The 25,757-nt window shown below is 48.4% G+C and overlaps 1 protein-coding gene across 1 annotated transcript in view; it reads left to right on the plus strand.

Moving 5' to 3' along the window:
- Positions 1 to 25,757, plus strand: part of MYOM2 (myomesin 2) — a 73,505-nt gene that overhangs the window by 37,234 nt on the left and 10,514 nt on the right. The window contains exons 17-30 of the mRNA XM_065899870.1: positions 992 to 1,179; positions 3,027 to 3,153; positions 4,325 to 4,503; positions 5,929 to 6,043; positions 7,115 to 7,271; positions 7,361 to 7,467; positions 9,649 to 9,693; positions 10,250 to 10,386; positions 14,436 to 14,580; positions 14,700 to 14,759; positions 16,114 to 16,181; positions 21,922 to 22,035; positions 22,225 to 22,312; positions 22,835 to 22,873. Of these exons, the coding sequence (XP_065755942.1) occupies positions 992 to 1,179; positions 3,027 to 3,153; positions 4,325 to 4,503; positions 5,929 to 6,043; positions 7,115 to 7,271; positions 7,361 to 7,467; positions 9,649 to 9,693; positions 10,250 to 10,386; positions 14,436 to 14,580; positions 14,700 to 14,759; positions 16,114 to 16,181; positions 21,922 to 22,035; positions 22,225 to 22,312; positions 22,835 to 22,873 (1,569 nt within the window). The remainder of the gene's footprint in view (positions 1 to 991; positions 1,180 to 3,026; positions 3,154 to 4,324; positions 4,504 to 5,928; positions 6,044 to 7,114; positions 7,272 to 7,360; positions 7,468 to 9,648; positions 9,694 to 10,249; positions 10,387 to 14,435; positions 14,581 to 14,699; positions 14,760 to 16,113; positions 16,182 to 21,921; positions 22,036 to 22,224; positions 22,313 to 22,834; positions 22,874 to 25,757) is intronic.

Genomic DNA, 25,757 nt, shown 5'->3' on the forward strand with positions numbered 1-25,757 from the left:
AAAATTATTATTCTGACCACGATCGCCTCTTAGACACATTTTGAATCGTAGTGTTATCTTTTCACTTCTGAGAGAAATGTTTTGCTCTTTATTTTTGTCTTCAACTAAATCTAAAAGTATCTTCAGAAATTATGATTTCTCGTCTAACAATAGATAAAATAACGTTACTGGAATTTCCAAGGAATGTCAAATCTGATGATACTGAGGTGGGCAATATAGTAAAAGATTAACTCTTATTTTAAGCTCATTATAATCTATCAGTTTTTCCCAGGAGGGACTTTCAAACATTACCACTAGCCTCTTCAAGTCATTCCTACTAAAGGAAAGCCAATCAATTATGCAATAAGACCAGCTCATTCCCGGGTACCTGTATCTCGGGTAACAGAGGTTGATTGGACGTAGGTTGCTCGGAGTTGGGGAGGGGGGAAGCAGAGACACATCCTCTTCAACCTGTTAGGAAAAGATGGTCCATTTCCGAGCAGGGTGTTCAAAAGGGAAACTTGAATTCGTACTCATTTGAATTAATCTGAAGTTTCTATAACTATGGGGGAAGTTAAGACTCACTGGCCTCAGCCTATCGGTCATCACTGGCTGTGGAAGGTGAGGTTGTCATTCTTCATGGGCGTGAGGAGAAAGCTGCTCTCTCAAGGTTTTCCTTAGAGGAGGGGGAGAGTCTTTTGTCTCAAGTGTCCTTCTTGGCCTTTGCATTATTGAAATATTGGAGGATGTATGTATGGATGTGTGTATCGGAAGATGTATTTAGAAATTGCAATATATACGAAAGAAGCTTTTTAAAAACTTACTCTCTTTAAAAGAAGAGACAAAGACAAGCGAAGATGGTGAGCAGGGAGACCTGGACAGGACAGAGGGGACAGGCACCCAGGGCCGTCTCCCGTTGCTGCCCGTCCCTCTGAGATGCTGGAGCCGGCCGCAGTAGGTTAATGATTATTGCACTAAGATCCGGGTGACTTTCCCGATGTGTTTCCTGCAGCCGTCCCGTCCCATCCTTACGGGATCACCCTTCTGAACTGTGACGGCCACTCCATGACCCTGGGCTGGAAGAGGCCTAAGTACAGCGGTGGCTCACCCATCCTCGGTTACTACATAGACAAGAGAGAGGCTCACCACAAGAACTGGCATGAGGTCAACGCCTCACCTCTCCAAGAGAGGATCCTGACGGTGGGTGCTCATGGGCTCGTTCCCTTTTACAGGCAGTTTCTCATGTGGGGCAGGGTCCCCGTTCTGTGTCTCAGAGTTCAGTGCCATTAGGCAATTTGACACAGAAACAAAAACGAATGAAACAATTCACCATGAGAACTTAGGGCCACGGAGCATCTTCTTTTGAGAAGTGAAGCAGAGGAGGCGAGCCGGCAGGTGGGTCGTTTGCAGGTGCAGGTGTTGCTGTGAGCGGCTTCCGGCCTCCGGCCCGGTGGCTGGAGCTCTCAGCCTCGGGGCAGGATGCGCAGGAGACGGGGACGATCGAGGCTCCTCTGCTTGTTTGTCCCCGTTTCCCAAGGAAGGCGTGTGCTCAGGCTTCCCAGTGAGCCTCTTGCCCAACTACACGTTCCATCCGGGTGCAGGGAGCGCGAGCCACATGGACTTGGAGTAAGAAAGAGCAGAACCAAGTCGCCAGGCGAGCCCTCGACAGCCCGCGGGCAACAGCTCTCACCTCCCTGAGCCCCCACTCCTCCCCGTGAGAGATGAGGGAGAAGGTGTTTACTTAACGGGTCACGCGGGTCGGTGACGGTAGCTCACGCGGTTACCGGGCAGCACGCCCACCTGTTCATCCACAGGAGTCACGCGGTAAAGCGAGGGGTTTTTTGCGGGAGGCGGAGAGGAGGTCTGATCCCTGTCTTGTACAAGATTCTGTGCCAATACCTATATTTATGCAATACGTATTTCTCATGCGTTTTATTGTGTATGACGCGTATTGCCAAAATTCAGGCTCGGTGCGAAGACCCTGGTGTTTTGTTCACGCTTGTCCCCGGACACCTTACTATTGGCTGTCAGGTCCCAAACTCTGGAGGAAATGCCCACGTACTTTTTGAATGCCGGCATTCTACGAGGCCAGACCTGCCTTCCGGGGGGTAAAGCGGCTCCACGTGACTCGTGCTTGCTTTGGGAGCTGTTGTATTCAAAGACGATGTCATCCAGATGCTGTGTTTGATCCAGTGGCCGGGCTACCAGGCAGGGCTGATGGTCTGGTCCAGGGCCTTCCCTCCATCTTTTGTGGCACCGACCAGGCAGAGTGGACCCTCAGGGGCCTCCAGCCAGTGTGCGGGGAGGAGACAGGTCACTCCCCACCGCCCCCGGCGAGGATGCTTCCCGTCCCGGGCCCTTGACACCCGAGGTGCGGTGCCGCCGGGGGTGGAGGGTGGAGGGTGGAGAGCCTGGGCCCGAGGTCAGGTCCCGCCCACCGTTCTTCCACTGGCTCCTTGTGGCTTTTGTCTCTGAGCCTGTCTTCCTGCCTGGGTCATCACGCCATCCCCGGGGGGAGGGTTTATGGAGTGAATGAGGCAAACTGTGTCGGGGTGAAGGTGGTGACTGCAACATGCAGGTGGATCAGTAACCTTCCACAGACACGTACTCGGCTTACTGACAAGGTCCCTCACCCTCACATTCCATCTATAAATCAACCAGGAATACCCCCTTTCCCCCGATGGATCGTGGGTCGTAACGCAGCTTTTGTTTCACCTGTTAATTAATTAATTAAGAAAAATTGAAGTATGGCTGATTTACAATGTTGTGTTAGTTTCAGGTGTACAGCAGTGATTCAGTTATACATTCACATATGTGTATATATGTATTCTTCAGATTCTTTTCCCTTATAGGTTGTTACAAAATACTGAGTGTGGTTCCCTGTGCTGTACAGTAGGTCCTTGTTGTTTATCGATTTTATATACAGGAGGGTGTACCTGTGAATCCCAACCTCCTAATTTATCCCTCCCCTGCTTTCCCCTTTGGTAACCATGAGCTTGTTTTCTACGTCTGTGGGTTCATCTATAATTTAAACATCCTCTGAATAGGTGGAGGGCTTGGCAGAAGGCTCACTCTACGAGTTCAGAATTGCCGCCACCAACCTCGTGGGGATCGGGCAGCCGTCGGACCCCAGCGAGCTCTTCAAGTGCGAGGCCTGGACGGCGCCGGAACCGGGTAAGACGGTCTCTCCAAGACTCACCCCTGGGTACCTCGCGTGCACACGCAGGGCTGGCCGGAGAGGGGGTCTTCCGTGGCGCCAGCCCAGGCCTTCCCAGCCTCTGCAGCCAGCAGGCTTCAGTCACTCTGCACAGATCCTGGCACCACTACCACATGCCAGGCCCGGGGCAGAGCTGTGCCTTAGGTGGCCCCGCCCTGTGGTCTGGGCCATGGACACACAGGTAGGGCAGTGACAGGCACGGAATCATTAGCACTGACGTGTGAGGCTGTGGGGCCACCCACCCCCAGCTGCTCACCCGAGTCGAGGATGCTGTGGCCGGAGGCTGGTCCAGGGCAGGCCTGTGCCAGGTGGACTTCTCCCAAAGGGGCGGAGAGAGGCCAGCTCGCAGCAGGAGAGGCTCCAGCTGGGCCAGAGTAGGGACAGCAGGACCTTACTGACTGTGTATTCACTCAGGTCTCCTCCTCCCAGAGCACATGGGAGCTTGGGGCCTCTGGTTCTAAAGTGAACATTGACAAAATCTCTGCATTTACTCAGGGCTCCACATTTTCAAACTGTTTTCACAAACTTGCGGGGACTGGGCATCGATTTCTCTGTATCCGGTCCATCAGGACCCCTAATGCCATGGATAATACGCTCACGGTTTGAACAACACAAAGTGAGACAAAACAACGCACCTGAAGCTGAAGCTGAAAAGCTCTAAACACTGAGACGATTGTTCAATTCTGTGGCCAGATGATATGGCTTTTCCTTTTCTTCTTTATTTTTTGGGGGTGGGGGATACTTGTTTTAATGAAATTAATTTTTTCCCCTGGAAGAGTCAGTGAAAGGAGAAGCTGTAGAAGTTCCCAGGGGCTTTTGGGGGCTTAGAGTGATTGGTTAGGGTGGGACCCCTCCTGCCTTTACTGCTCAAGGCTCCCCTGGACCTGGGCTTGGTTACTGTCACAGGCGGGCCTGGGGTACTAGGCTGGTGGAGCTGGTGAGAGCTTGGTTCCCCGGGTGGTCAGACTCCCTGGGTGAGTCCTGTGATTCCCGGGTTTCCAGCCCAGCAGGTGGGTGGGTACCTCAGGATCCTCTCCTGCACACCTTTCTCTCTGTGAGACATACCTGCTGGTCCCGGGCTAGCGTGTGGACTCGTGAATTAGTCCACGGGCTCACCTGACTTTTCAGGTCCTGCCTACGACCTGACGTTCTGTGAGGTCCGGGACACGTCCCTGGTGCTTCTCTGGAAGGCCCCGGTGTATTCTGGCAGCAGCCCCATCTCTGGGTATTTCGTGGACCTTAAGGAAGAGGATTCCGAAGAGTGGATCACCGTCAACGAGGCCACCACGGCACATCGCTACCTAAAGGTGACGGTACACCTTCTCAGGCATTGTCTTCTGGGGAACGTGTTTCATCCCTGTCGGGGGTCTAGCTCAAAGCCCCCCCAGGGAGCTGTGCACATAAACTGGTACCCCTGCTGCCAGCCAGCGGGGTTCAAGGAGGTACCCGCCCCTCCGTGGACACGGGGAGCGACTGCGTGTGGGGACCATCTGGATGGGTTTCCTCTGCTTCCTGCCGTCTGACAACCCCCAATGGTGCTGACACTTCACGGTCATGGACTGTGTTGATGTGCCTTCCACAGCGATGCTAGAATTATGTCTTTCCGCACCAAGCCCATGTTTACTTCACTCAGTTCACGTGATCGCTGATGCACGTCTCTCTGATAAACACACATACACACGTACACACAGTGTAAACACATTTGACAGAATTACGATGTGTAATTTCTCTGTCCCCTCTTTCTCCAAATACTTCTCCTTTTAGCACCTGCAATTCACCAGTCACTGGGGTCAGGTTAGTGGTAACAGTGGCTTAGACCTGGGGACCCAGCTGCCCTCGTCAGAGGCTTTATTCTTTGGGCTGTGGGCTCTGGGGCGTGATTTAGACAGAGACGCAACGTGCTTCCTTAAAGAAAGGCCGCACCTGAGTGACAGGTAAACGGGCAGCAGCCTCTGGAGGGCAGTTGGACAACATGAAACAAGATCAGTGTCTTCTTCTGAACGAACAAAAACTCCTCAGAATCCAGCTAAATGAATTCGTTAGAAATTAGCTAATATACATTTTATTTTTGGTTATCAATGCAGATTACAATATACATCATCTGTAGATGTATAAGACGTGGGTTTAATTTTTTTGTGTGTGGTATGCGGGCCTCTCACTATTGTGGCCTCTCTCGTTGCGGAGCACAGGCTCCGGACGCACAGGCCCAGCGGCCATGGCTCACGGGCCCAGCTGCTCCGTGGCATGTGGGATCCTCCCGGACCGGGGCACGAACCCGTGTCCCCTGCATTGGCAGGCGGACTCTCAACCACTGTGCCACCAGGGAAGCCCAAGATGGGTTTAATTTTGATATTGCCCCAATGATAGGATATTTTGCACAAACTAAAAAATCACATGTGAAATGATATTTACTCCCGTAGAATTATGTTAAATATCAACACCAGATTATAAACTAGATGATATGATTTCAATTCTGCTTTAAAATATGCAAAGAACAAAGAAGAGGATATATCAGAATAGTAGCAACCCTGTTTATTCTCCCCAGGTGAGGTCATGACCAAGTGAGGTCATGAGCCCGTCTCCTTTTCCCTTCTGCACTTCCTCTGTACGGCTATTCCGACTGGAAGAATAGGCTATTTGTAAAAAGAAAACACGTCTGTAATAAAAAGTGATGAAGAATGAAGTCATTTTCATCTGTCTGTTCACACGTGATGTTTCCTCCTTCTTTCAAGGTCTGCCACCTGCACCAAGGAAAAACCTACATCTTCCGTGTCCGGGCAGTAAATGCAAGTGGGGTGGGGAAGCCCTCAGACACGTCAGAGCCGGTACTTGTGGAGGCCAGGCCAGGTGAGCCTCATCTGCTCGGCTCTTAGCAGGGCAAACCTCACAGCAGGGTGATCTGGGAGGAGGGACGCGTGTGTGTGTGTGAATGGACGGCGGATGCATGGACGGTACCCGTCACATTTATAGAAGGAGTTGGATTGACAGACGCAGTACAGCATGTCTTCAAAGACCCACTGCACGCCCCCCCCCCCAGCATCCTGGGCAGCAAGGGGCACGTGAGGTCATTCTGCAAGGGTGGCGGGGTCTTCATTTCCTCAGTAGAACGTGCAGGGATGACGATGGTCTTTTATGTTTCTGCTGAGTTTTGATCAGAAATTATAAAGCCGCTGGCAATCTTTTTGGTTAAAAGTAGTAAGAGCCCAGCTGAGGGGACCTTGGCGGGGAACTGCTTCCGAGGGGAGGGGGGTGAGCTCACGGGATACGTGGGGAGAAGGATCTCCGGAAACCATGTTTTCCCTGGATTTCTCCCCTCCCTGGAGATTGGCTCCATGGATACCCTGCCACCCGGCTCTGTGCTCCTCTGTCCTCCTGGCAAGGGACGCATCTGTGTGCACCTGGCCCAGGCCGGCGTGTCTCCTCCAGTTCTGATTCCTAAGGGACAGATGCTGACTGGCCTGTGTTGGGCCAGGTGTCCACTTGGTCAAAAAGGAACAAACAAAAACAATCCCCCGAAGGAAAAAGTGGAGAAAGTAGAGCCCGGGTGTGTGGGAAACAAGTGCCCTAACCACGCTGCCCGGGCCCCCAGGAGTGGCAAAGGGTCAGATCCCAAAGGGCAAAAGGATCGTTATGGCCGGGATTGGCAGCCCAGAGGGTTTTCTCCAGTGGTGCTGGATGCAGAAAAGGAAGTGGACAGACACGTGATGACTTAAAACCCAAACCTGAACTTCTCTGCTTTCCATCAGCTGCCCAGAGGGCTCGCTCTTTCACATCTGCCCGATGTCCTGGGTAGACCCTAGGCAAAACCTGATGATTCGATGTAAAACAAGCCCTCCGCCTGGGCCATCCCTCCTCCAAAAAAAAGACTCAGAAGGATACTGTGTTCCTAAGATGCTCCCTGGCATTCTCGCTCTGCAGGCACCAAGGAGATCAGCGCGGGCGTGGATGAAAAAGGTGACATCTACCTGAGCTTTGACTGCCAGGAGATGACGGACGCCTCTCACTTCACGTGGTGCAAATCCTACGAGGACATTGCAGGTGACGAGAGGTTCAAGGTCGAGACCGTGGGGGACCAGTAAGTTCCACTCTGGAGTTGGCAATCACCACCTCTTAGGAACGCCTGCAAACACAGTAATTAACATACCGGCTTTCCTTCCCTTTCAGCTCGAAGCTGTACTTTAAGAATCTGGATAAAGTGGACTTAGGGACTTACTCTGTGTCCGTCAGTGACACGGATGGTGTGTCCTCCAGCTTTGTCTTGGATGAGAAAGGTAACACCTGTAGGACATAGGCTTCCCTTTTGGGGTTTTATAACATTTTCAAAGATTGACCCTAACAGAGAAAAGACTGATTTGCTTAGAAAAGGGGTGTGTGTTTGCAGGAGGCTGGGGGTGGGGAATCCTTTTTTAAAGCCAAAAATTACTTTGGAAATTACACAAACTCTTGAGTTTGTACTCTAGCCACTAAAGAAATCACTGGTCCGGGAGTATTTTATTTCTTGCTGTATATATTGCTTTTATAGCCTTCCACTTGTACTTTTAGAGGTGAGTTTTAGTTACATTTCATTAGTTTGGCAAGTAGCATATTAGCAAATAAGTCTGTAAAATTAATGAGAGGCTCACAGATGCAAGAATCCTCCCTTTTCTCCCAACATGGAATAATCGAATAATCGGATGATGAAAGAAAACACATACATGTATATATATATATACACACATTTATATGTATATATTTTTTTATGTGTGTGAAATAATATTTAATTTCCATAGTTAAAATCACTCGCTCTCTTGTAAACAGAAAACAGCAGAATGAAGTGAAGGAAGTCGGTTTACTCTGACCCGGGGAAAAGCAGCCGTTTCTCTTAGGCAGGTGCCCGGGTCTGAGTCCCCCAGACAATGAACTGGCCTTGGGAGGAAGATTCTTCCACTGCCTGGGTTGATGTTTGTGTCCAACCCTTATCTACCACCCCGTGCCGGTCAGAGCCAGTTTTACAAGTTTGTACGATGATTTGTCAGTGATGTGGACGGAACTGTGTAGCGTTGGACAGAACCCTCAAAACTCCATGTTGGGCCTTTAAAAGCTTCTGAGTCTCTGAGGGCCCTCAGTTAAAATGCCTTAAGTTTGACAGTCTAATCCTTTCCTTATCAGCTGGCATCTTGCTTGGCTGCAGTGAAGGGTGTGGTCCCAGGAGAGGGATACAAGGGGGGACGCCTAGGATGGGTGGGGAGGGGACAGGGTCTGATGGCCGCAGGCGTCCGCAGGTCCCATGCAGACGTTGGGGGCTTTGGGGTGAGCCCATGTGCATTTAACGGGACCAGCAGTAGAACAGCAGAGGGGCTGCACCATCTCTGCTTCCTGGGTTCCCTGGCAAGCTCACTGCTCACAGACAGGGCGGGAAGGGACCGGAATCTGCTCACCTTCATCTTAAGCTGCCCTTTCTGACCCTCACTCAGTGGCCTTCACCCAGCTCTTTACTAGCAAAACATCCTTAAAGACTTCTGACAAGTGCTGTACTCCTCCGCTCCATTTGAAAGTTTGCAGATGACGTTTTCACCTTAATTTTAAATCGTTGCAAAGGATGAGCATTTCCAGCACATTTTATGCTGTATATGGACCTCAGGTACATTTCAGGCAAAACCTTGATGCTGCATCGTTAGCTCATTTGATGTATGGAAGTTCCCACTGTGAGACCTAATGGGGGTGTCAGCCCTCACCCTCAAATCAGCCGTCTAGGTGGAGTTACTTCTGGTCACAGAAAGTCTGCTTCATTGTTCATTTCAAATAAACAGGTGCATACAGATCTTGGTGACCATGGTCTCATTTCTAAATGCTAATTTTAAGAAGAAAGGAAGGAAGGAGGGAAGGAAGGGGGAGGGAAGGAGGGAAAAGGAAAGAAGTGGTTTAGAACCTTCAATTTTTCTTAACTTGCTCTTGGGAGTCTCAGGAGCAGTGCATGTTTACTTTTTAATGTATCATTATTATTTATTATTTAAATTCATGATGATACACCACAGTGAAATTCTGGGTGGGTGAGAGAGGTACTGAAGCAGGACGCTTTTAACGACCAATTTCAGGAAAGAGTTCATATGGAATTAGAGGATCTGGAAATGGGTCCCTTTACATACCCCCTCTGTAGGTCTTCTTCTCTTCGAGGAATACACCTGCCCCCCCAGTGCCCCCCACTCCCAGGGACCTCTGCCCTAACCCGTCCTAACGGGTCCCGTTAGTAAGTGGGTTCTTCAAATGGTGAGGATCTTAGTTGCAGGCAGTCATTCACTGGAGGGAGTATTCAAAGTTACAGTTATCCCATGTCTCCTTTTAACTCCCAGTTCTAATTTCTTTCACAGCCTCAAATTAAACTTGGTGATGTGACGTCAAATCTCTGCTTTGCTTTTAAGCCAGCTTCTGAACGTACAGGTCAAAACCAGTGATTGTATTGTTCTTAATTTTAGAGCTGGAACGTTTGGTGACGCTGAGCAATGAGATAAAAAATCCCAGTAAGTGAGCCTGGAGCTCAGAGCAGGATTGTGCTCTGGGAAGGCATGTTCGTTACCGCGTGCAGCTCTGGAAGGGACGCTCTGGGGAGAGGATGGCCTCGTTTTGTGCGCCAGCTTTTACACACTTGTCAACAATTCGCTCAAAACAAGTATTAGCTCATATTGTAACGTGTAGCAATTTTCATTGCATGTAGTGTTTTGGATTTCGGGTTGAGTGTGGCTGTTTAATCCAAGTGAGAATTGTATCAAATGGGATCTTCAGTTATTGGATTACATTGAATTCAGAAAGAATATATCCATCTGTGGTCACCGGGCCCACCAGGAAAGCAGACCGTGCATGTGCAAGGCTTCACGGGGCATGGAGGCTTTGAATGCAGCGCCAGGCTAACTAGAGTCTCATTTCTTTGTTTTGGTTTTCATAATCCAGTTCAATACTCCGGGGTTTCACAGCCTCCAAAAATTTAATAATGAGGATTGATATTTTCCTGTAGTACACAGCTATTCCTTCTCACAAGGATTCACGCATTATTGATTGTGATCTCTTTTCTTCCTGCAGCGATTCCTCTGAAGTCAGAATTAGCTTATGAGATTTTTGATAAGGGCCAGGTCCGCTTCTGGCTGCAGGCTGAGCACTTATCACCAGACGCCAGCTACCGCTTTATCATTAATGACAGAGAAGTCAGTGACAGCGAGGTGAGTTCACGTGTGCGTGGCCTCTGGCTTTGGAGATGGCCAGGTATTACTTGGGAAGGTCAGTTCCTGAAAGTCAGTATTCTGGGTCTGTCTTCATCCCTTTTCGAGCTGTAGAAGTTGGGGCGTAGAAGGCTGACAACATGAATGAGAATGAGAGATGGTTGATTCTTGCAATGTACAGAGATTTGGTCTCGGTTAGATGAGAGATCAGGAGGCCTTTAAATCCAAGCCTGTTGGAATTAAAAAATGACCAACTACGTTTAGAGACGCGGTGTTATGAAAAGGTTCAGGTTATGTGGGGTGGCGGTTATCCTCAATGGATCAGTTTATTCACTCTTGATGACAGTTTTGAAGGGGTATATTTTTGCCCTGATGTGAGCAATGCCTCCCTAGGCCCCCCCTCCCACTGAGAGCTGCCCATGGAAGGCGTCGGCTGGGAAATTAGTTTCTGCACCTTCCCTGAGCTTTTAGGCTGCCCCCTTGGCCTGGCAAATCTGAACAGAGAAAAATGTGTAGGATGCTATGATACAGACACTTTGCCCTTCTTCTACTTTTAATTGTGTAGAATGAAGCTGACAGATATTACGAGGATTCCTTTTTTGCCTGTGGCACATTGTGTCTCCATATATGTCCTCTTGTCTAATTATTACAGCGCAACTGGGAACCCAGTTAAAAGACGACCTGTTTGATGGAGCCTTTCTTTGTTGTTCAGCGGTGCCCTTGGGGTCTCTCACATCCCACCATCTTTACCCCCTCCGCTCTCTTTTCCCTTGATACCCAGTGCATCGTGTCTATTTAGCTATCCCACTGAGTCCTCAGTGCCTCAGCGGCGTGTCTGCTGCATGGATATTAACGGGATGGTTGAGATGTAGGGGTTGCTCACGCCAGGTGCGCGGCCCGCTCACTCTCCCTATGAGCTGGGCACCTCATCCCTAGTCTGGCCTCTGTGTCTGACGGGCTTTTAGTAAAGCCTAGTTAGACGAACCTCCCTTGGGCAGAAATCGTGTATGGAGAAAGGTTACGTGAGTTTTCTTATCCAGTCCATCTTCCCCATGAGAATGATGGCATCCTTGGAGAACCGTACAAATTGGGGAGCTGGCTAGTAAGTAGAAAGCATGCAGTTTCCTCCTGGCTGCAGAAAAAGCCCACAGTATGGATACGGTGTATGGAAGAGCATCGCATGATCGAGGTAATCGGAGACAATTTTCTTTGAGCAGAGATCATGCTACGGAATGCAATGGAATTTAGTGTAATTGCACTTTATTTGTAGAACATCTTTTGATTAACAGCCCTACCTGCTGTGGAGAGCTTGCTTTAAATACGGATGTCTTTGCTACCTGGCTCATCGTTTGGAATACGGCTGTACTATTTCCTTCCTTAATTAGCAATCCACAGGTGACTTTTCCACGTGGGGATTGATGCTATTTTGTGAAAGTCACGTAATAGCCTGTATTTATGGCCCCCTTAAAATCATTGACCATCATCTCGCTGCATAACGGCGATCGCCAAAAGCCTGATTCTTTGCTCAAACCTGCCCAGAGCCTGCGGTGCAGAAGCTGAGAAAATGGAGAAGGCTCTGGATTGTTAAGAATCCGGCTGGTGAGCGTGGTTCCTTCTCACTTCTCAGACCTGATTAGAGCAGGTTCCTAGAGGCCTCTACTCACAGATGTTTGATGGGGGCGAGCGTCTTACAGACCCAGAGCAGCACCGTTGTCTGATCAACTTGAAATTTGCTCCCCGTATTCAAAAGCAAATACTCAGAACTGCAAAGAAACTCAAGGACCCCGGCGAGGTACACCTGTTGCAGCCCTCAGACTGCTGTTCTTTGCCCAGCCCCCGAGAACTACCGGAGTCTCCGGGGAGGGAGCAGTGTCCTGCTGCCGTGGCTTCCTGTAATCGGCACCGCCTCCTGAAATGGCCTCTCTCTCTCAAAATGTAATCTCCTGAGCTCACGCCTTCTCGTTCATTGCTCTCTCTGTCTCACTTTATATACACCAAGTTCCCATCGAGAAAAAAATCTAAGCGATGTTGTACAAGTACACAGTGTATGCTTTACTTACTTGAAACAATATTGGAGTTTCCGATTTCCAGGTGATTTTTTTATGTTTCCTGGAAGTCAGGGCCTGTGGGCAGGGGTGGGCTTTATTCACTTAAAACCTGAAAGTCATATTTGATCAAACAGAACCTCAGGCATCACGTTAACCCTTGGGACCTCAGACGCGCATCTTCCTTTCCCTGTGGACGGCAGCTTATAGTCTGCAGGTGGTTTTTGATTGTCCGCCGTAGCCTAGAAAAATGAGACGTAAACTTGCCCTCCTGGAGCTTATCCCAGAGTTGAAGAAATACAGCTTCAATCAGAGAATGATATAGAAAAAATACAGAATGGAGAGCGTGTTAAAACAGTACAGCGAGCACCGATTCAGAGAAGGTGGGGGTGTGGAGAGGCTGGAGTAGTTAGGGGAGATTTCAAGAGCAGTGGATTCCTGGGTTCTCCTTCGGAGGAGGAACGCAGAAAATGGGCCCCGGAACAGGTGGGCCCTGCAGCTTGCACACGCGAGAGCTAGCAAGGTGGGGGGCCGGGGGGCGAGGAGGGTGGGCTGACCAGGGGAGTGGCCACAGGGCATCTTGGAAATACACTTGGATTAAGCGGAAGGGGTCAGACAGCAGAGGTGCGGCTTCCAACGTCAGGCAGGAGGGTTTAGAAACGATGCCCGACGCTGAGGGAAACGGGCTTAGGGATGTCGAACAAAGGTGCTATTTTGCTAATATCCATCTTCTCAGCTCTCTTGTGACACTGGCATTTGGAATCCAAAATATAAATGTCACCTGAAAGAGAAAGAAGAGCATTGTGAAAATAAATACACACGATGTGTCAGAAAAAGGCCGATCTCACACATTTTCTGTTAGTTACCCGCAGACAGGAGTTCTTTGTGATAGTCTCATCAAGGTAAGGGCTGTAGAAGGAGTGCAGGCTCTCGGGGCAAGGAGTGGCCTTTCCTCCCTCTCGTCCTGTTTGTTGGCTGCTGACCACAGGTTACTGGCGATGACTCGCTCATCTCACCCCACAGCCCCACCTTCCTGGGACGGCTCATTACTCAGGCTGGAAAGCCTTTGCATAAATCCCAGCTGGGCTCCTCTGGAAGGAAGCAGGAATGCCTGCAGGAAAGGTCACCAGCAAAGGTTGTCATGCTTTTGTTCATTCTGGGCGTAGCGTTGGGGAGGTCAAGGCCAGAGGAAGCAGCCCTTCTGTGGTGGTGTGAGTCGTGTTCCTGAGGGGAGCCCCGGTCCCTGTGCTGTCCTTGCCCTGAATGATGGCTGCATCGAAGACGAGTCATTCTTTGGATGTGCTCCTTCTGCCTCCCTGACCCCTGCTTGATTGCAGATGTCGTATCCAAGGGTGGAATAACAAGACATGGTCCATTCGCAACGACACGTCAGTCTCTGTAGCTCATCACAAGCGATGAGAGCAGAGTCTGAGGGAGGCGTGAGCTCTGGACGGGCGGCACCGGGAAAGGGTCCCCATTGGAGGCTGCCCGGATGGGGGATGCAGAGCCTGGGCACCTTCAACCCTGGTGCTGGTGGCGGTGTTGAGTGGGGGCGACCAGTCGTGGCGCCCGTGTCCCCAGAGTCCCCGAGACTGAAGCCCTCGCGGCTGTGGAGATGGTTGGTTGTTGCCTGTGGTTTTGTGATCGGGCATGGCCAAGGGCGCCCCGTTCTCTTTCCCCCGTGTGCTGAGTTATCTCACGTCAGGTGCACATTCCCGAGGAGTGTGCAGAGTTTCTGCTGGGTTCTTCGTGTGCAGGTCACTCCGCACGCAGACCTAGGGCTTCATCGCCGAATGTCCCTCGTTTGATCTTTGGTTCACCAAGAGGTCCCTCGTTTGCTCTTTGGTTCACCGAGAGGTTCAGTGGCTGAAATTTCTTTTTGTGTGTTTTTGGGGCACCATGATCCCTTAAGATACAATAGTTGATGCAACCGTTAGGTGCCAGCGAGAAAACTGGAGGGAGGAATTTCATGGTGGAATTCTCCCCTTCCTTCTGTGCTCCCAGACACACAGAATCAAGTGTGACAAGTCAACTGGCCTCATCGAGATGGTGATGGATCAGTTTTCCTTTGAAAACGAAGGCACCTACACTGTGCAGATTCATGACGGAAAAGCAAAAAGTCAGTCTTCTCTGGTTCTCATCGGAGACGGTATGCTGTGTGGAAGGTCTTCGTGTGTCTGTAAAGGAAAATTCAAAGCAAATTCTTTCAACCAGAGAGAAGCAAATGTATTTCATTTCTATTTGTTTCCCCTCAAATATTGGATTTAGCATTCAAGGCTGTCCTAGAAGAGGCTGAATTTCAAAGAAAGGAATTTCTCAGGAAGCAAGGTAGGTGGTTGGCTGGCTTCCCCACCACTAGCACAAGACAAAGGTTTAGGATTTGAGCATTTGCTTGGAGCAGATCCTACTTAATGCCCAATGACTCTAGCTTCGATTTTAAGTGATCGAGAAGTCAGACCACTTCTTAGCTGTAGAAGTTTGGATTTTCTTCTGTTCTTTGACCTTTCCCATTATTTCATCGGTATTTTCTCTTGCCTCTACCTTGAAAAGCCCTGGAATCTATTGTTGAGTGTTGGTATTTTCCTGCAGTGATAAGGAAAGGGTGCCTCCATTACACATCCAGATGGAGTCCAGTGATTGTGACAAAAAGGAATAAAGAATGGGGGTGGGTGAGTTGGGGGGATTATTAGGAGAAACGGAGAGAGGGCAGTAGACCCAGTTCCAATAGCCAGGAGCTTGTTATTTTACTTAAAAGTGTGTGAACTTTTCAACTTTTAGATGTTTTCACTTTAATTACAAACAATACTTTTAAAATATATCGTTTTAAAAATGCATATTAAAAATAAATAAATAAGTAAAAAATAAAAATGCATATTAACTAGATACAAAGGAAAATGGATACATTTTAGAAACTGAACTACAACCCAAGGGTTTATTTGAAAAAGATTTTTTATATGGGATTTCTATAGTTTTTGAAAAGAAGTTAGAATACAGCTTTTAAAATATAAATGAAGACATTATTTTTATTGTTTTAAGTTATTTTTAGTAGTCAAAAATATTTATTTTACTCATTTCTACAATATGATCTTTTTTCTACAATGTGATTCCTACAACTTTGTAGGATGTATTTATATGGAAGAAATCAATAAATACTTTCTAAAACTGCTTTGTATTTTTGTGTTGAATGTATTATTAGCATATGACTTCTGCATTTATATTAAGTAAAAATGATATTTTTGAAAGATATATAAATTAATCTTTGATTTCAAATGCTATATAAATATCATTTGTTGACATACTTGCTAGGTCAAACGGCTTTTTCTTCATCTTACCTCAATTAGTTCTCCTATTTTAACGTTTTTTTATACCATGCTGTTGGATGTTGTTAAACACACGTCTTGAGAAAAAAATATAATATTTCATTATTCTTCCTGCTAAAGAGCAATAGCTATTAGACATCACCGAGAAGGAGAGATCAGACAGCATCACCCAGCTAGAAATAGAGATTTCAGTATCGGTATTGAACACCCTGACTGCGGAGCCCTGAAAATTAGTTTTATTAAATTATCTTGGTTTCAGACTGAACAGCTACTTTCTTCCGCCCAAAATGCATTTGTATGTGTGTGTGTATATGTATACATTTTTTTCCTTTATTTAAACTTTTTTCCCTTTTCCCTGCCAGGCCCTCATTTCGCTGAGTATCTGCACTGGGATGTTACAGAAGATTGTGAAGTCCGGCTGGTCTGTAAGGTGAGGAGTCGGTTCTAGCCAGGAGAGAGTGAGACTCCCATTCTCGTGACAGTGGAGACAGTCAGGGAGCAGCTACATTCAGATCGCACTGGTGGTGAAGCGCAGGGGGTTGGATTAGGGGCGGGGTGGTACTCAGACTTTCAGTCTCGTCTGTGGTCTCTGTCAACAGATTACAGGGGCAACGGAACGAAGATTCAAGGAGGTAGTTTATAAAATACTTATTTAAGATTTCAGTAAGTGAACATATGGGAAAGAATGCTATGGTGAAATGTATCTGGTAATTTCTATGCTGCTCATATGATTTCTTTAGGAAATAAAAGGCATGTTTGGGGGATAAGATGCTTTTAAGTTTTTGTTTGAGCAATTCAGTAATAAAGTAAGCCTGAATCACTACTAACTATAAAAACCTGCATTTTGGGGAACAGACTTTAAGTTAACGAGCCCCTGCTACACGGCTGTCTCTGTAGAAGAAGAGGCTGTGGGGAAAGCTCGGTCGTGCATCATTTCTGTTCCCAAGCTACTCACAGACAAGAGAGGAAAACAAGCAGACAAGTCAACAAAGCGGTGAATCCTGAGCTGAGTGTGGGGGATGACTGGGAAGGATACAGGTCGACGAGGGTGGTCCTGAAGTGAGTGCGGGGGGATGACTGGGAAGGATACAGGCCGGCGAGGGTGGAAACTGCTCCCACAGGCTGAACTGTGAAACAGCCACGTGGGAAACTAGGAGCCGCAGCATTAGAGGGTGAATTATGAGTCGGCCGCTGTGGAGAGCAGTATGGCAGCTCCTCAGAAGTAATGGGTGGAATTACGATACGATCCAGCCTCAGACAGATACGTGTGCACCATGGTGGTGGCCGTGCGATTCACAATAACCCAGCGTGGAGGTGGCCCAAGTGCCCATCGATGGATGGATAAACAAATGTGGTAAATTCGCGGACTGTCATTCAGCCTTTTAAAAAGGAAGGAAATCCTGTTACCTGCTACAACACGGATGATCCTTGGGTGAAATAAGGCAGACCCGAAAGGACAGACCCTGTATGATTCCACTTACGTGAGGTCCCTAGAGCAGTCAAACTCATAGAGAGTAGGATGGAGGGGGCCAGGGGCTGAAGGATGGGGGTAGGGAGTCAGTGTTTAATGGGGACAGAGTATCAGGTTGGGAAGACGAGAAAGTTCTGGAGATGGTCGGTGGTGATGGTTACACAGCAACGCGAATGTGCGTAATGCCACAGAAACGTACACTTAAAAATGGTGAAGATGGTAAATTTTATGTCATCTGTATTTTACCACAATAAGAAATACATAAGGTTGGTAAGACAGCTGGGGGCTGGACCAGAGGGCATCCAGCAGGGCAGAGGTGGACTCTGGTCTGCAGACGGCGGGGAGCCTGCCTTTGGGGTTTTCAGGAACGTGATGACTCTGGCTGTTTCTTAAGGCCGGAGGGGAGGCTGCCCAAGAGACTCAATGAGAGATGGGAACTCAGACGAGCATAGTGGTCACGTGCACAGAGTGGGAGATACACTGGAAGACTGTTGGGGAGCTATGGTTCCAGCAGGAGTCGGTGAGTAATTGGATGTGAGCGAGGACAGTGTCTTGGACGATCTTAGGTCTCTGTCTTGGAGACCAGGTGGTGCTGTGATACTAACCGGCACTGCAGGGGCGGGACCAAGTCTGAGGATTTTGAGGATAAATTCAGTTTTGCAAGTACTTCGTCGGTTACGCCTGTAGCACAGGCGATATGGTATAACCAGCGCACCGTGAGCCCGACCCTCACAGCAAGCTGAAGCTCTGCTGTGGAGGCTTATGAGGTAGCAGGACACGCGTGGCGGTGAGCACGACGCCCGTGGGTCAGGTTTGCTGAAGGTCAGCCTTTGGAGACAGAAAGATAACGGAAACTTGGAGAATTTTGGAAAATATCATGTTGTCAGAGTAGAACAGGAGAGAAGGGTTTTTAAGGGAATTACCGAGGGGAAGTCCTCAGAGAAGTAAGAGGAGAAACAAGAAGTGGCTTCATGGAATGAGGAAGGTGAGGAGTTCAAGGAGTGAAGACCGCACAGCGGCGCCCTGAGTGAGGCGAGGGCTGACGCGGGGCCTGCCGCCTGTCCGGGTGGGCTGGTGGCCGGGGGCTGGGAGTCTGAATGGCGCTGGCTGATGGGATGGAAGATGGGTGGAGACTGAGCTGAGCCCATCACACCCTGGGAGTCCCAGTGGGTCATGGACGTGGGGGTCAAGTCCTTCTCTCCCTGCTGGCTGGATGGGGACATTCAATCATGTTTAGACGCTGAGCAGGAAAACAGAAGACAAATCAAGGGTGAAGGCCACCTGTCAGAATGGCCATCATCAAAAAGACAAGAAATGACAAATGTTGGCAAAACTGTGGAGGAAAGGGAGCCCTCATGCACTGTTGGTGGGAATGTAAATCAGTGCAGCCACTGTGGGAAAACGGTACGGAGGTTCTCAAAAGATTAAAAATAGAGCTACCAGGGCTTCCCTGGTGGCGCAGTGGTTGAGAGTCCGCCTGCCGATGCAGGGGACACGGGTTCGTGCCCCGGTCCGGGAAGATCCCACATGCCGCGGAGCGGCTGGGCCCGTGAGCCATGGCCGCTGAGCCTGCGCATCCAGAGCCTGTGCTCCGCAACGGGAGAGGCCACAACAGTGAGAGGCCCGCGTACCGCAAAAAAAAAAAAAAAAAAAAAAAAAATAGAGCTACCATACGATCCAGCGATCCCAGCTCTGGGAGTCCATCTCAAGGAAGTGATGTCACTGTTGTGGAGAGACACCTGCACCATGTGTTCGTAGCAGCATTGCTCACAATGGCCAAGACGAAGACACAACCAAGGGTCTGCTGACGAATGAATGGCTAAAGAAGATGTGACACACACACACACACACACACACACACACACACACACACAGAGGAATATTATTCAGTCATAAAAAAGATGGACATTCTGCCATTTGTAACAATATGGATGGATCTTGAGGGAAATAAGCTCAGTGAAGTAAGTCAGGCAGAGAAAGACAGACACGACATGATTTCACTTATAGGTGGAATCTAAAAACAGCCAAACTCATAGAAACAAGCGGTGGTTGCTAAGGGGTGGGGGAGATGTTGGTGAAAGGGTACAAGCTACCAGTTATGAAATGAGTAAGTTCTGGGGTCTAATGCCCAGCGTGGTGACTGGCGCTAATAACACTGTATTATATACTTGAAGGTTGCTGAGAGAGTGACCTTGCGTGTTCTCACCGCTCACACACGCACAGTGGTAACCATGTGAGGTGAAGGATGTGTTAACCTCATTGTGGGAACCATTTTTGCAACGTATACGTGTATCAAGTTGTGTACATTGTACACCTTAAACATACACGGTGGTAAATGTCAGCTAAGGCAGCGGCTATGTTGTGGTCAGTTGGCCTTTTTTCTGACAAGGGTGTCCTGAGTACATGCTCACAAGGGCGGTGGGACAAATAGGCTCCCCATGTGCTCTGACACGGTGTAGGCCCTCCTGTGAATATTTGATAATATTTTAAGTTCCCTGATCAAAGTGAGTCATATGTCTTTGAACACAGACATTGGAGAAACTGAATAACTATTGCTTGAGAGGTGAGCCTTTTGCAATTTAACCCACCTAGCCTGCATACTCATGTCCCACCACTCCTGGGGTTCCGTGAACCCTTCTTCCACATAGGTTTCTGCCTAATAATACTTTGGCAGGTGGTTATTGTTCTATTTACTTACATAACAAAACACATGGAGAAAAATCAATGTGTGGACGTATTCATATTATAACTTTACAGAAAACCATCTTTTAAAAGAAAAGTTTAAGGCAAGAGAAACCTCAGTCATGAACGGAAGGAAATCTGGGAGAGAGATTTCTCACACACCTCCAGTAAAACTTTGGGGAGGGCACACTCAGACACCGTGAGAGTCGGGCAGGGCCCCGGGTCTCAGGAGTGATACTGTTGTGACCTTTTCCTAGATACTTACGTGCATGTGAGGTGCGCGTATTGAAAAAGTGGTAGAGGACTTCCCTGGTGGCGCAGCGATTAGGAATCTGCCTGCCAACGCAGGGGACACAGGTTTGAGCCCTGGTCCGAGAAGATCCTACATGCCACGGGGCAACTAAGCCTGTGCGCCACAACTACTGAAGCCTGCGTGCCACAACTACTGAGCCCGTGAACCACAACTACTGAGCGTGCGTGCCTAGAGCCCGTGCTCCGCAACAAGAGAAGCCACCACAATGAGAAGCCCACGCACTGCAACGAAGAGTAGCCCCCGCTCGCCGCAACTAGAGAAAGCCCTCGCGCAGCAACGAAGACCCAATGCAGCCGAAAAGAAAGAGAGGGAGGGAGGGAGGGAGGGAGGAAGGAAGGAAGGAGGGAAGAAAAGAAAAAGAAAAAGTGGTAGAGACATTGCAGAGAGTTCAGAGAAGCGACAAATGAGTTATTTGGAGACAGAAGACACCCCCCCCTCCTCCCCGCCACCTGCACCCCGAGCTACAGGACAAATAAAGTAACTGAGGATATAGGTTTTAGAGAACAGAGGCTGAAGGTCATTGGAAAGGTTTTTATTTAGCACCCAAGGACCGACAGTGTAAGTATCTTGGAAAATGAGAGTAAGAGGCAGCAGTGCTGAATTAAGGTGGGGGAGAGTCGGGGATTGGCTTGGCGTGGAAACGGACACAAGGGAGATTTTGAGGTGTTAGGACAAAGGACATCGTCTGCTGGGATTGTTTAGCTTCGCTCCATCCTGACTGTCACCACGTGGTCCTGGCTTCAGGAGGAAGAGCCTAGCTCCCAGACCAGCGGGAGACAGCCCTGCACTTACTCTGAAACATTTATGGAATTATTCTCCATATCGGGCATGCTGCTGTGCCCCGTGTGCCAGTGCGGAGCCCTGCCGTCTGGGGATTGTCCCCCAGGGCTGTCACCAACGACAGCAGCTGACGTAGCTGCTACGGGAAGTCTAAAATACGTTGCACTGCTACACTCTCGGAACTAATCACGTGCTCTCAATGTTTTTAATTTGTTTTTTGTCGCTGACATCTCTGTTGTTGAGTCTGTATGGGATGTGAATGCAGAATGGTCCGTGTCACACAATTCGATGTGATCAGTACGTTCCGCTCCAACAGAGCCAGAATAATTCTTCTTCGTGGGACGTGTAGGTCAGAGCATGCGACTTGAGACGCTTACTCATCTTTGGAATTCTGCAAAGCTGAGTTTCGAGTTCAGGCTTATGACAGAGATTGAATTTCGAGGGATTTTAGTAGCAGGAAAGTCCTCGTGCCCAGTGGGCTCGTTTTGTGTTAAACTTTCTTTCCCCTGCGTCTGTGTGTCCGCAATGTCATGTTGCCAAAAAAGCAGTCACTCAACAGTTTTATAGACCAGTAATGATATTTTATATTATTTATAAATTTAAAATACACTGCTTACATCTTGTCTTTATTATTGACATCTCACATGAACCAAAAAACCTTGCACCATCTAATTTCATGGGTTAGCACAAAGAGGAATCATTTGTTCTTCCGAATGGAACTGTCAGGGCTTAATTATTTGAGAAGCTGAAATTTAGAAATGTATTTGCTATTATTAGAACCGACAGCTTTCCCATGTGCATTTGTCTGAGACTGTCCATAATAAAAATTGGTTTTTTTTAGGTCTGTGATTTCCAATCAGAGTAGACTTTTTTCTCATGAGCCACAGCGATTCACATACTCAACGTAAGATTCCTGTCTTGTAGGTTGCGAACACCAAGAAGGAAACCGTTTTCAAATGGCTAAAGGATGATGCTCTGTATGAAACGGAAAAGTTGCCTGATCTGGAGAAGGGGGTCTGTGAGCTGTTACTACCAAAGGTACATTGTGTTAAAGAAAAGAGATAGAAACAAGATAAGAAAGTTCTCTCAAACAACCTGTGAATTCTGCATTATCTCCCAGTTTGCCTCCTAAATTAACATGGTTTGCAAAGAGAATGTATCAGCCTGTATTACATTTTGTATCATGGCGTCAGTTTTATGTACATATGGGATGTGTTTTATTTGCAGTTGTCAAAGAAGGACCATGGTGAATATAAGGCAACCTTGAAAGACGAGAGAGGTCAAGATGTGTCTGTCCTTGAGATAGCTGGCAAAGGTAGAATAAAACCTTCTTCCTTCTACTAAAAGGAAATCCACTTCGCCAGCAGGATGAACTGTGTGATAAAGGCACAGCATCTGTATCCTTAGTACATATTGTTTCTTAAGTGGGGACACAGGAAGAGAAAATAGATTTGTACTTGAGTTGCATTCAAAGCTGTTTGAGTGTTTTAGAACAAGGTATGATATTACTCTGGGCTTCAATGAAATGCTGTCTTAGTTCACCTTCAGGAGCCAAGTTCTATCTTGTGACAAATGTATTAAAGTGATCAAAACAGTGATGAAGAGGTTCAATTAAATGTATGGTCGGATTTATGTCGAGCAAAATGTTCCTTGTTTAAAAAGTGAATAGATTAGAAGGATTTATCGCCACACATGAGCCTTTTATGGATAACTATCGCCATTTTAATGTTTCATTTTTCAAATGAACATCCTGATTTCCCGTACCAATTTAATTAAACATGAAAATGCTGCTGATAAAATTAGACATCGTAATGATACGTTTCCTTCTTCCTTTCAGTGTACGAGGATATGATTTTGGCCATGAGTAGAGTCTGTGGTAAGTAAATGCCTTCTAACTTTCAAGTCATTTTGGTGCTAAAATTGCTATTTCCCGAGAAGGGCATTTTCCACAGCTAATGGAACCACAGTGCATCTCCTGTGAACAGGCCCCAGATTCAACGGCAGAACAGTTATCTGACCACCTCGGTGATGCTTTTTAAAGGGGTTTTCGGCATTATATGCAGAATATGTTTTTCTTAAAAAAAAATATGAAGAGAGACAAAACAAACTCAGTTTGGACTCCCTAATTAGCCACTTCGTGATGCTTTGTCCATAATTGCTCTCAGCGTCTGCGTTACAAATGCTGAATAGCGATGATGAATTTTGAAGCCTCTGGTTTTGTGTCTGGTTTAATACATACTAAACCACTTCTTAGCTTTGCAGATAAATTCTTCCTCTCTATTTACCCTTCCATGGAAACTGTGAGAACAAAGATGTTGGTTATTAATTTGATAATAATAGCTTATATTTGTAGAGGGCTTTCTGCTGATTATAAAACTTTACGGCTGTGGGCTTTCTAGAGGTGACCTAATTGATGTCATCAGATCAGGCACCTAAGGCCCGGAGCAGTTAGGTGGCTTAACCACGGGGCTCTGGCAGCTAGAGTCAGGACCAGAAGCTCACATCTCTCCCAGGTCTGAGCTCAGCTGCTGCCCCGTAAGGGTTTTTGGTCATTCTTCTGGAAAACTTCTGACGTTTATTTTTTCATCACTCTCTCGAAACGTCCCCGTAAGGTAGACTGTCGCTCTTTGCTTTTGCTTGTCGCGTAGGTGACCACATTTTGAATGAGTTTTACTGCTGATACTATTAATGGGCCGAATGCCGCTCCATGGTGTACACGCCACTTTGCGAAGGTACATTAAGCCGCTTGAAAGGCGGCTTCACGCTTATGCTCCATGGGATGACCTTGCATTAAAGCGTCACGTGACCTGTAACATTGGTGGTGCGCATGGTCGTGGTGTCTTGAAAAAGTGAAGGGACCAGTGAAGGGCACAGAGCAACACAGAAGGTAGTTTCCTATTGTATTCTCGTGATCTTGGGTCCCAGATGCCCGAGCCTGGAAGGACCACGTGCGTCTTACTGAGAGTGAGTGTGGTGGGCAGAGAGAAGGCACGGGACACACGGCATCACGTTTCAGCCTCTGTCCTCCCGAGGAGCCAGGCCCTGGGTCTGCTGGACGCTGCATGTTCAGTGCTGTTGCAGCCGGAAAGGAGCAGAGCAAGCGTTACTCGATCTACGAGGTGGATGTGTTAGTAGCAAGCGGGGGCTTCTCCGCAGCAGCCCACGCACGTGGCCCATTATCCCAGAGCTGCCCCGTCTTCCCGGCCGTCCCGCTCAGGCTGCAGTGGGCTTTCCCCGCAGCCCTGAGGTGTCGTGGCCGCCTGGGGTGTCGGTCCGGGTGTGACGTCTGTGGTTCCCACGTCCCCTTGCTGCATCCATCAGGGACCTCGGTCACCTCCGTCCTCTGTCCTCTGACCTCTGACCTCAGGGAAGCTGTGCCTCTGCCTCTTCTGTGTCTTCTGAGAGCCCTTGGGGGTGCTGAAGCCCAGGCACACACTCAGACATGCTCACATGTACACACACCCTCACTTCTCCTCCACCTGCCCCCCGCCGCCCAGGAATATTCTTAATCCTCGAAGACGCCATGATTCCTGCGCGGGTTCCAAGTTGGCTCTTGTCACCTGCAATCAGTGGCTTTTTAGACCTAATGCAGCCCCGAGTTGGTCTAACCGATAGCAGACAGCGCTGAGCGCGCCGCTCCTGAAACAACCGGAGTGAAGATGGGTACGCGTCCCCCGTGCTCTGCTCACAGTCACTTGGACGCTGTGACGTGAGTCACGGTCTCGCCATGCGTGTTGGGTGCCTGGTGGCCTCTGCCTGTTGAACGAGGGTCCAGCTCCACCCGGGAGAGGCATTTTAGGTCAAATTCTGTAGCTCCACCAGGTGTAATACTGGGCTGATGTAAGGAGTACTTCTGAATTTTCAAGTAGAGAGCTGTCAAAACAGTGATCCTGTTTCCTGGAGCACAGAAACATTTCCCTATTCGTTTTCTTGGCTTTTAAACCAAATTTCCCTTCACAGCTTGTGGGGGCGGGGTGTGGGGAGATAGTGTTCCCGGAGCTTCTAAGACCAAACAGCCTCTGGGGTTTGCATGTTGGGAAGCAATCAGTGGCTCTTCTTGGGGACCCCCCCCAAATTTTGTTCGAATTTCAGGGCCAACTAGAGGCTTTGGATAAATATGGGATCCTCACGTCAGCCTCCCGGGCTTCCTCCTTCCCGACCCTGATCCCACAGAGAGGATCCTGCAGTGACTTGTGGGTGGCAGAGTGTAGGAGGCTTTCCTGCCGGGTCAGCTAGCAGCCCACAGAACAGAACTGTTTGTTCTTCGTGTCCCGAAGGTTAAAGGCTGTGCTTGGCTGCGAAGCAAACCTGCTGTTATAGAGGGAGTTAGGTTTCCTCAACCTCTTCATCCTTATAATAAGGAATTTGGACAAGGTGACATCCAAGTTCTCATCCAGATGTAAAGTTCTGTAATTCTCTGGCTGCAAACAAACCCGTTATAAAAGTCGATGCCAAAGTTACAGTTCTCTGCATGGATGATGCTTTATGTGTATGTGTGTGCATGCCTTTGACATTTCTCTTCATTTCCATGCTGACTTTTGAGATGGAGAAGGCACAATTGGAGACTCAAAGTCCTTGGTTAGGTTTTCGGCATCTCCATTAACTGTATCTGACAAGACGTGCTGAGGGACTCTTTGTATTTTTGCAGAACCTTGGAAGAGACCCACATTATCTAGATGAGGACTCTGGTTACCGAGAAGTTGTGTGATTTGTCCTGGGTCACTCAGTTAACCACTAGCAGAGTATTCTCGTGTCCCTAG

Source organism: Phocoena phocoena, chromosome 21, assembly GCF_963924675.1.
Source record: "Phocoena phocoena chromosome 21, mPhoPho1.1, whole genome shotgun sequence".
Taxonomy (NCBI): Eukaryota; Metazoa; Chordata; class Mammalia; order Artiodactyla; family Phocoenidae; genus Phocoena; species Phocoena phocoena.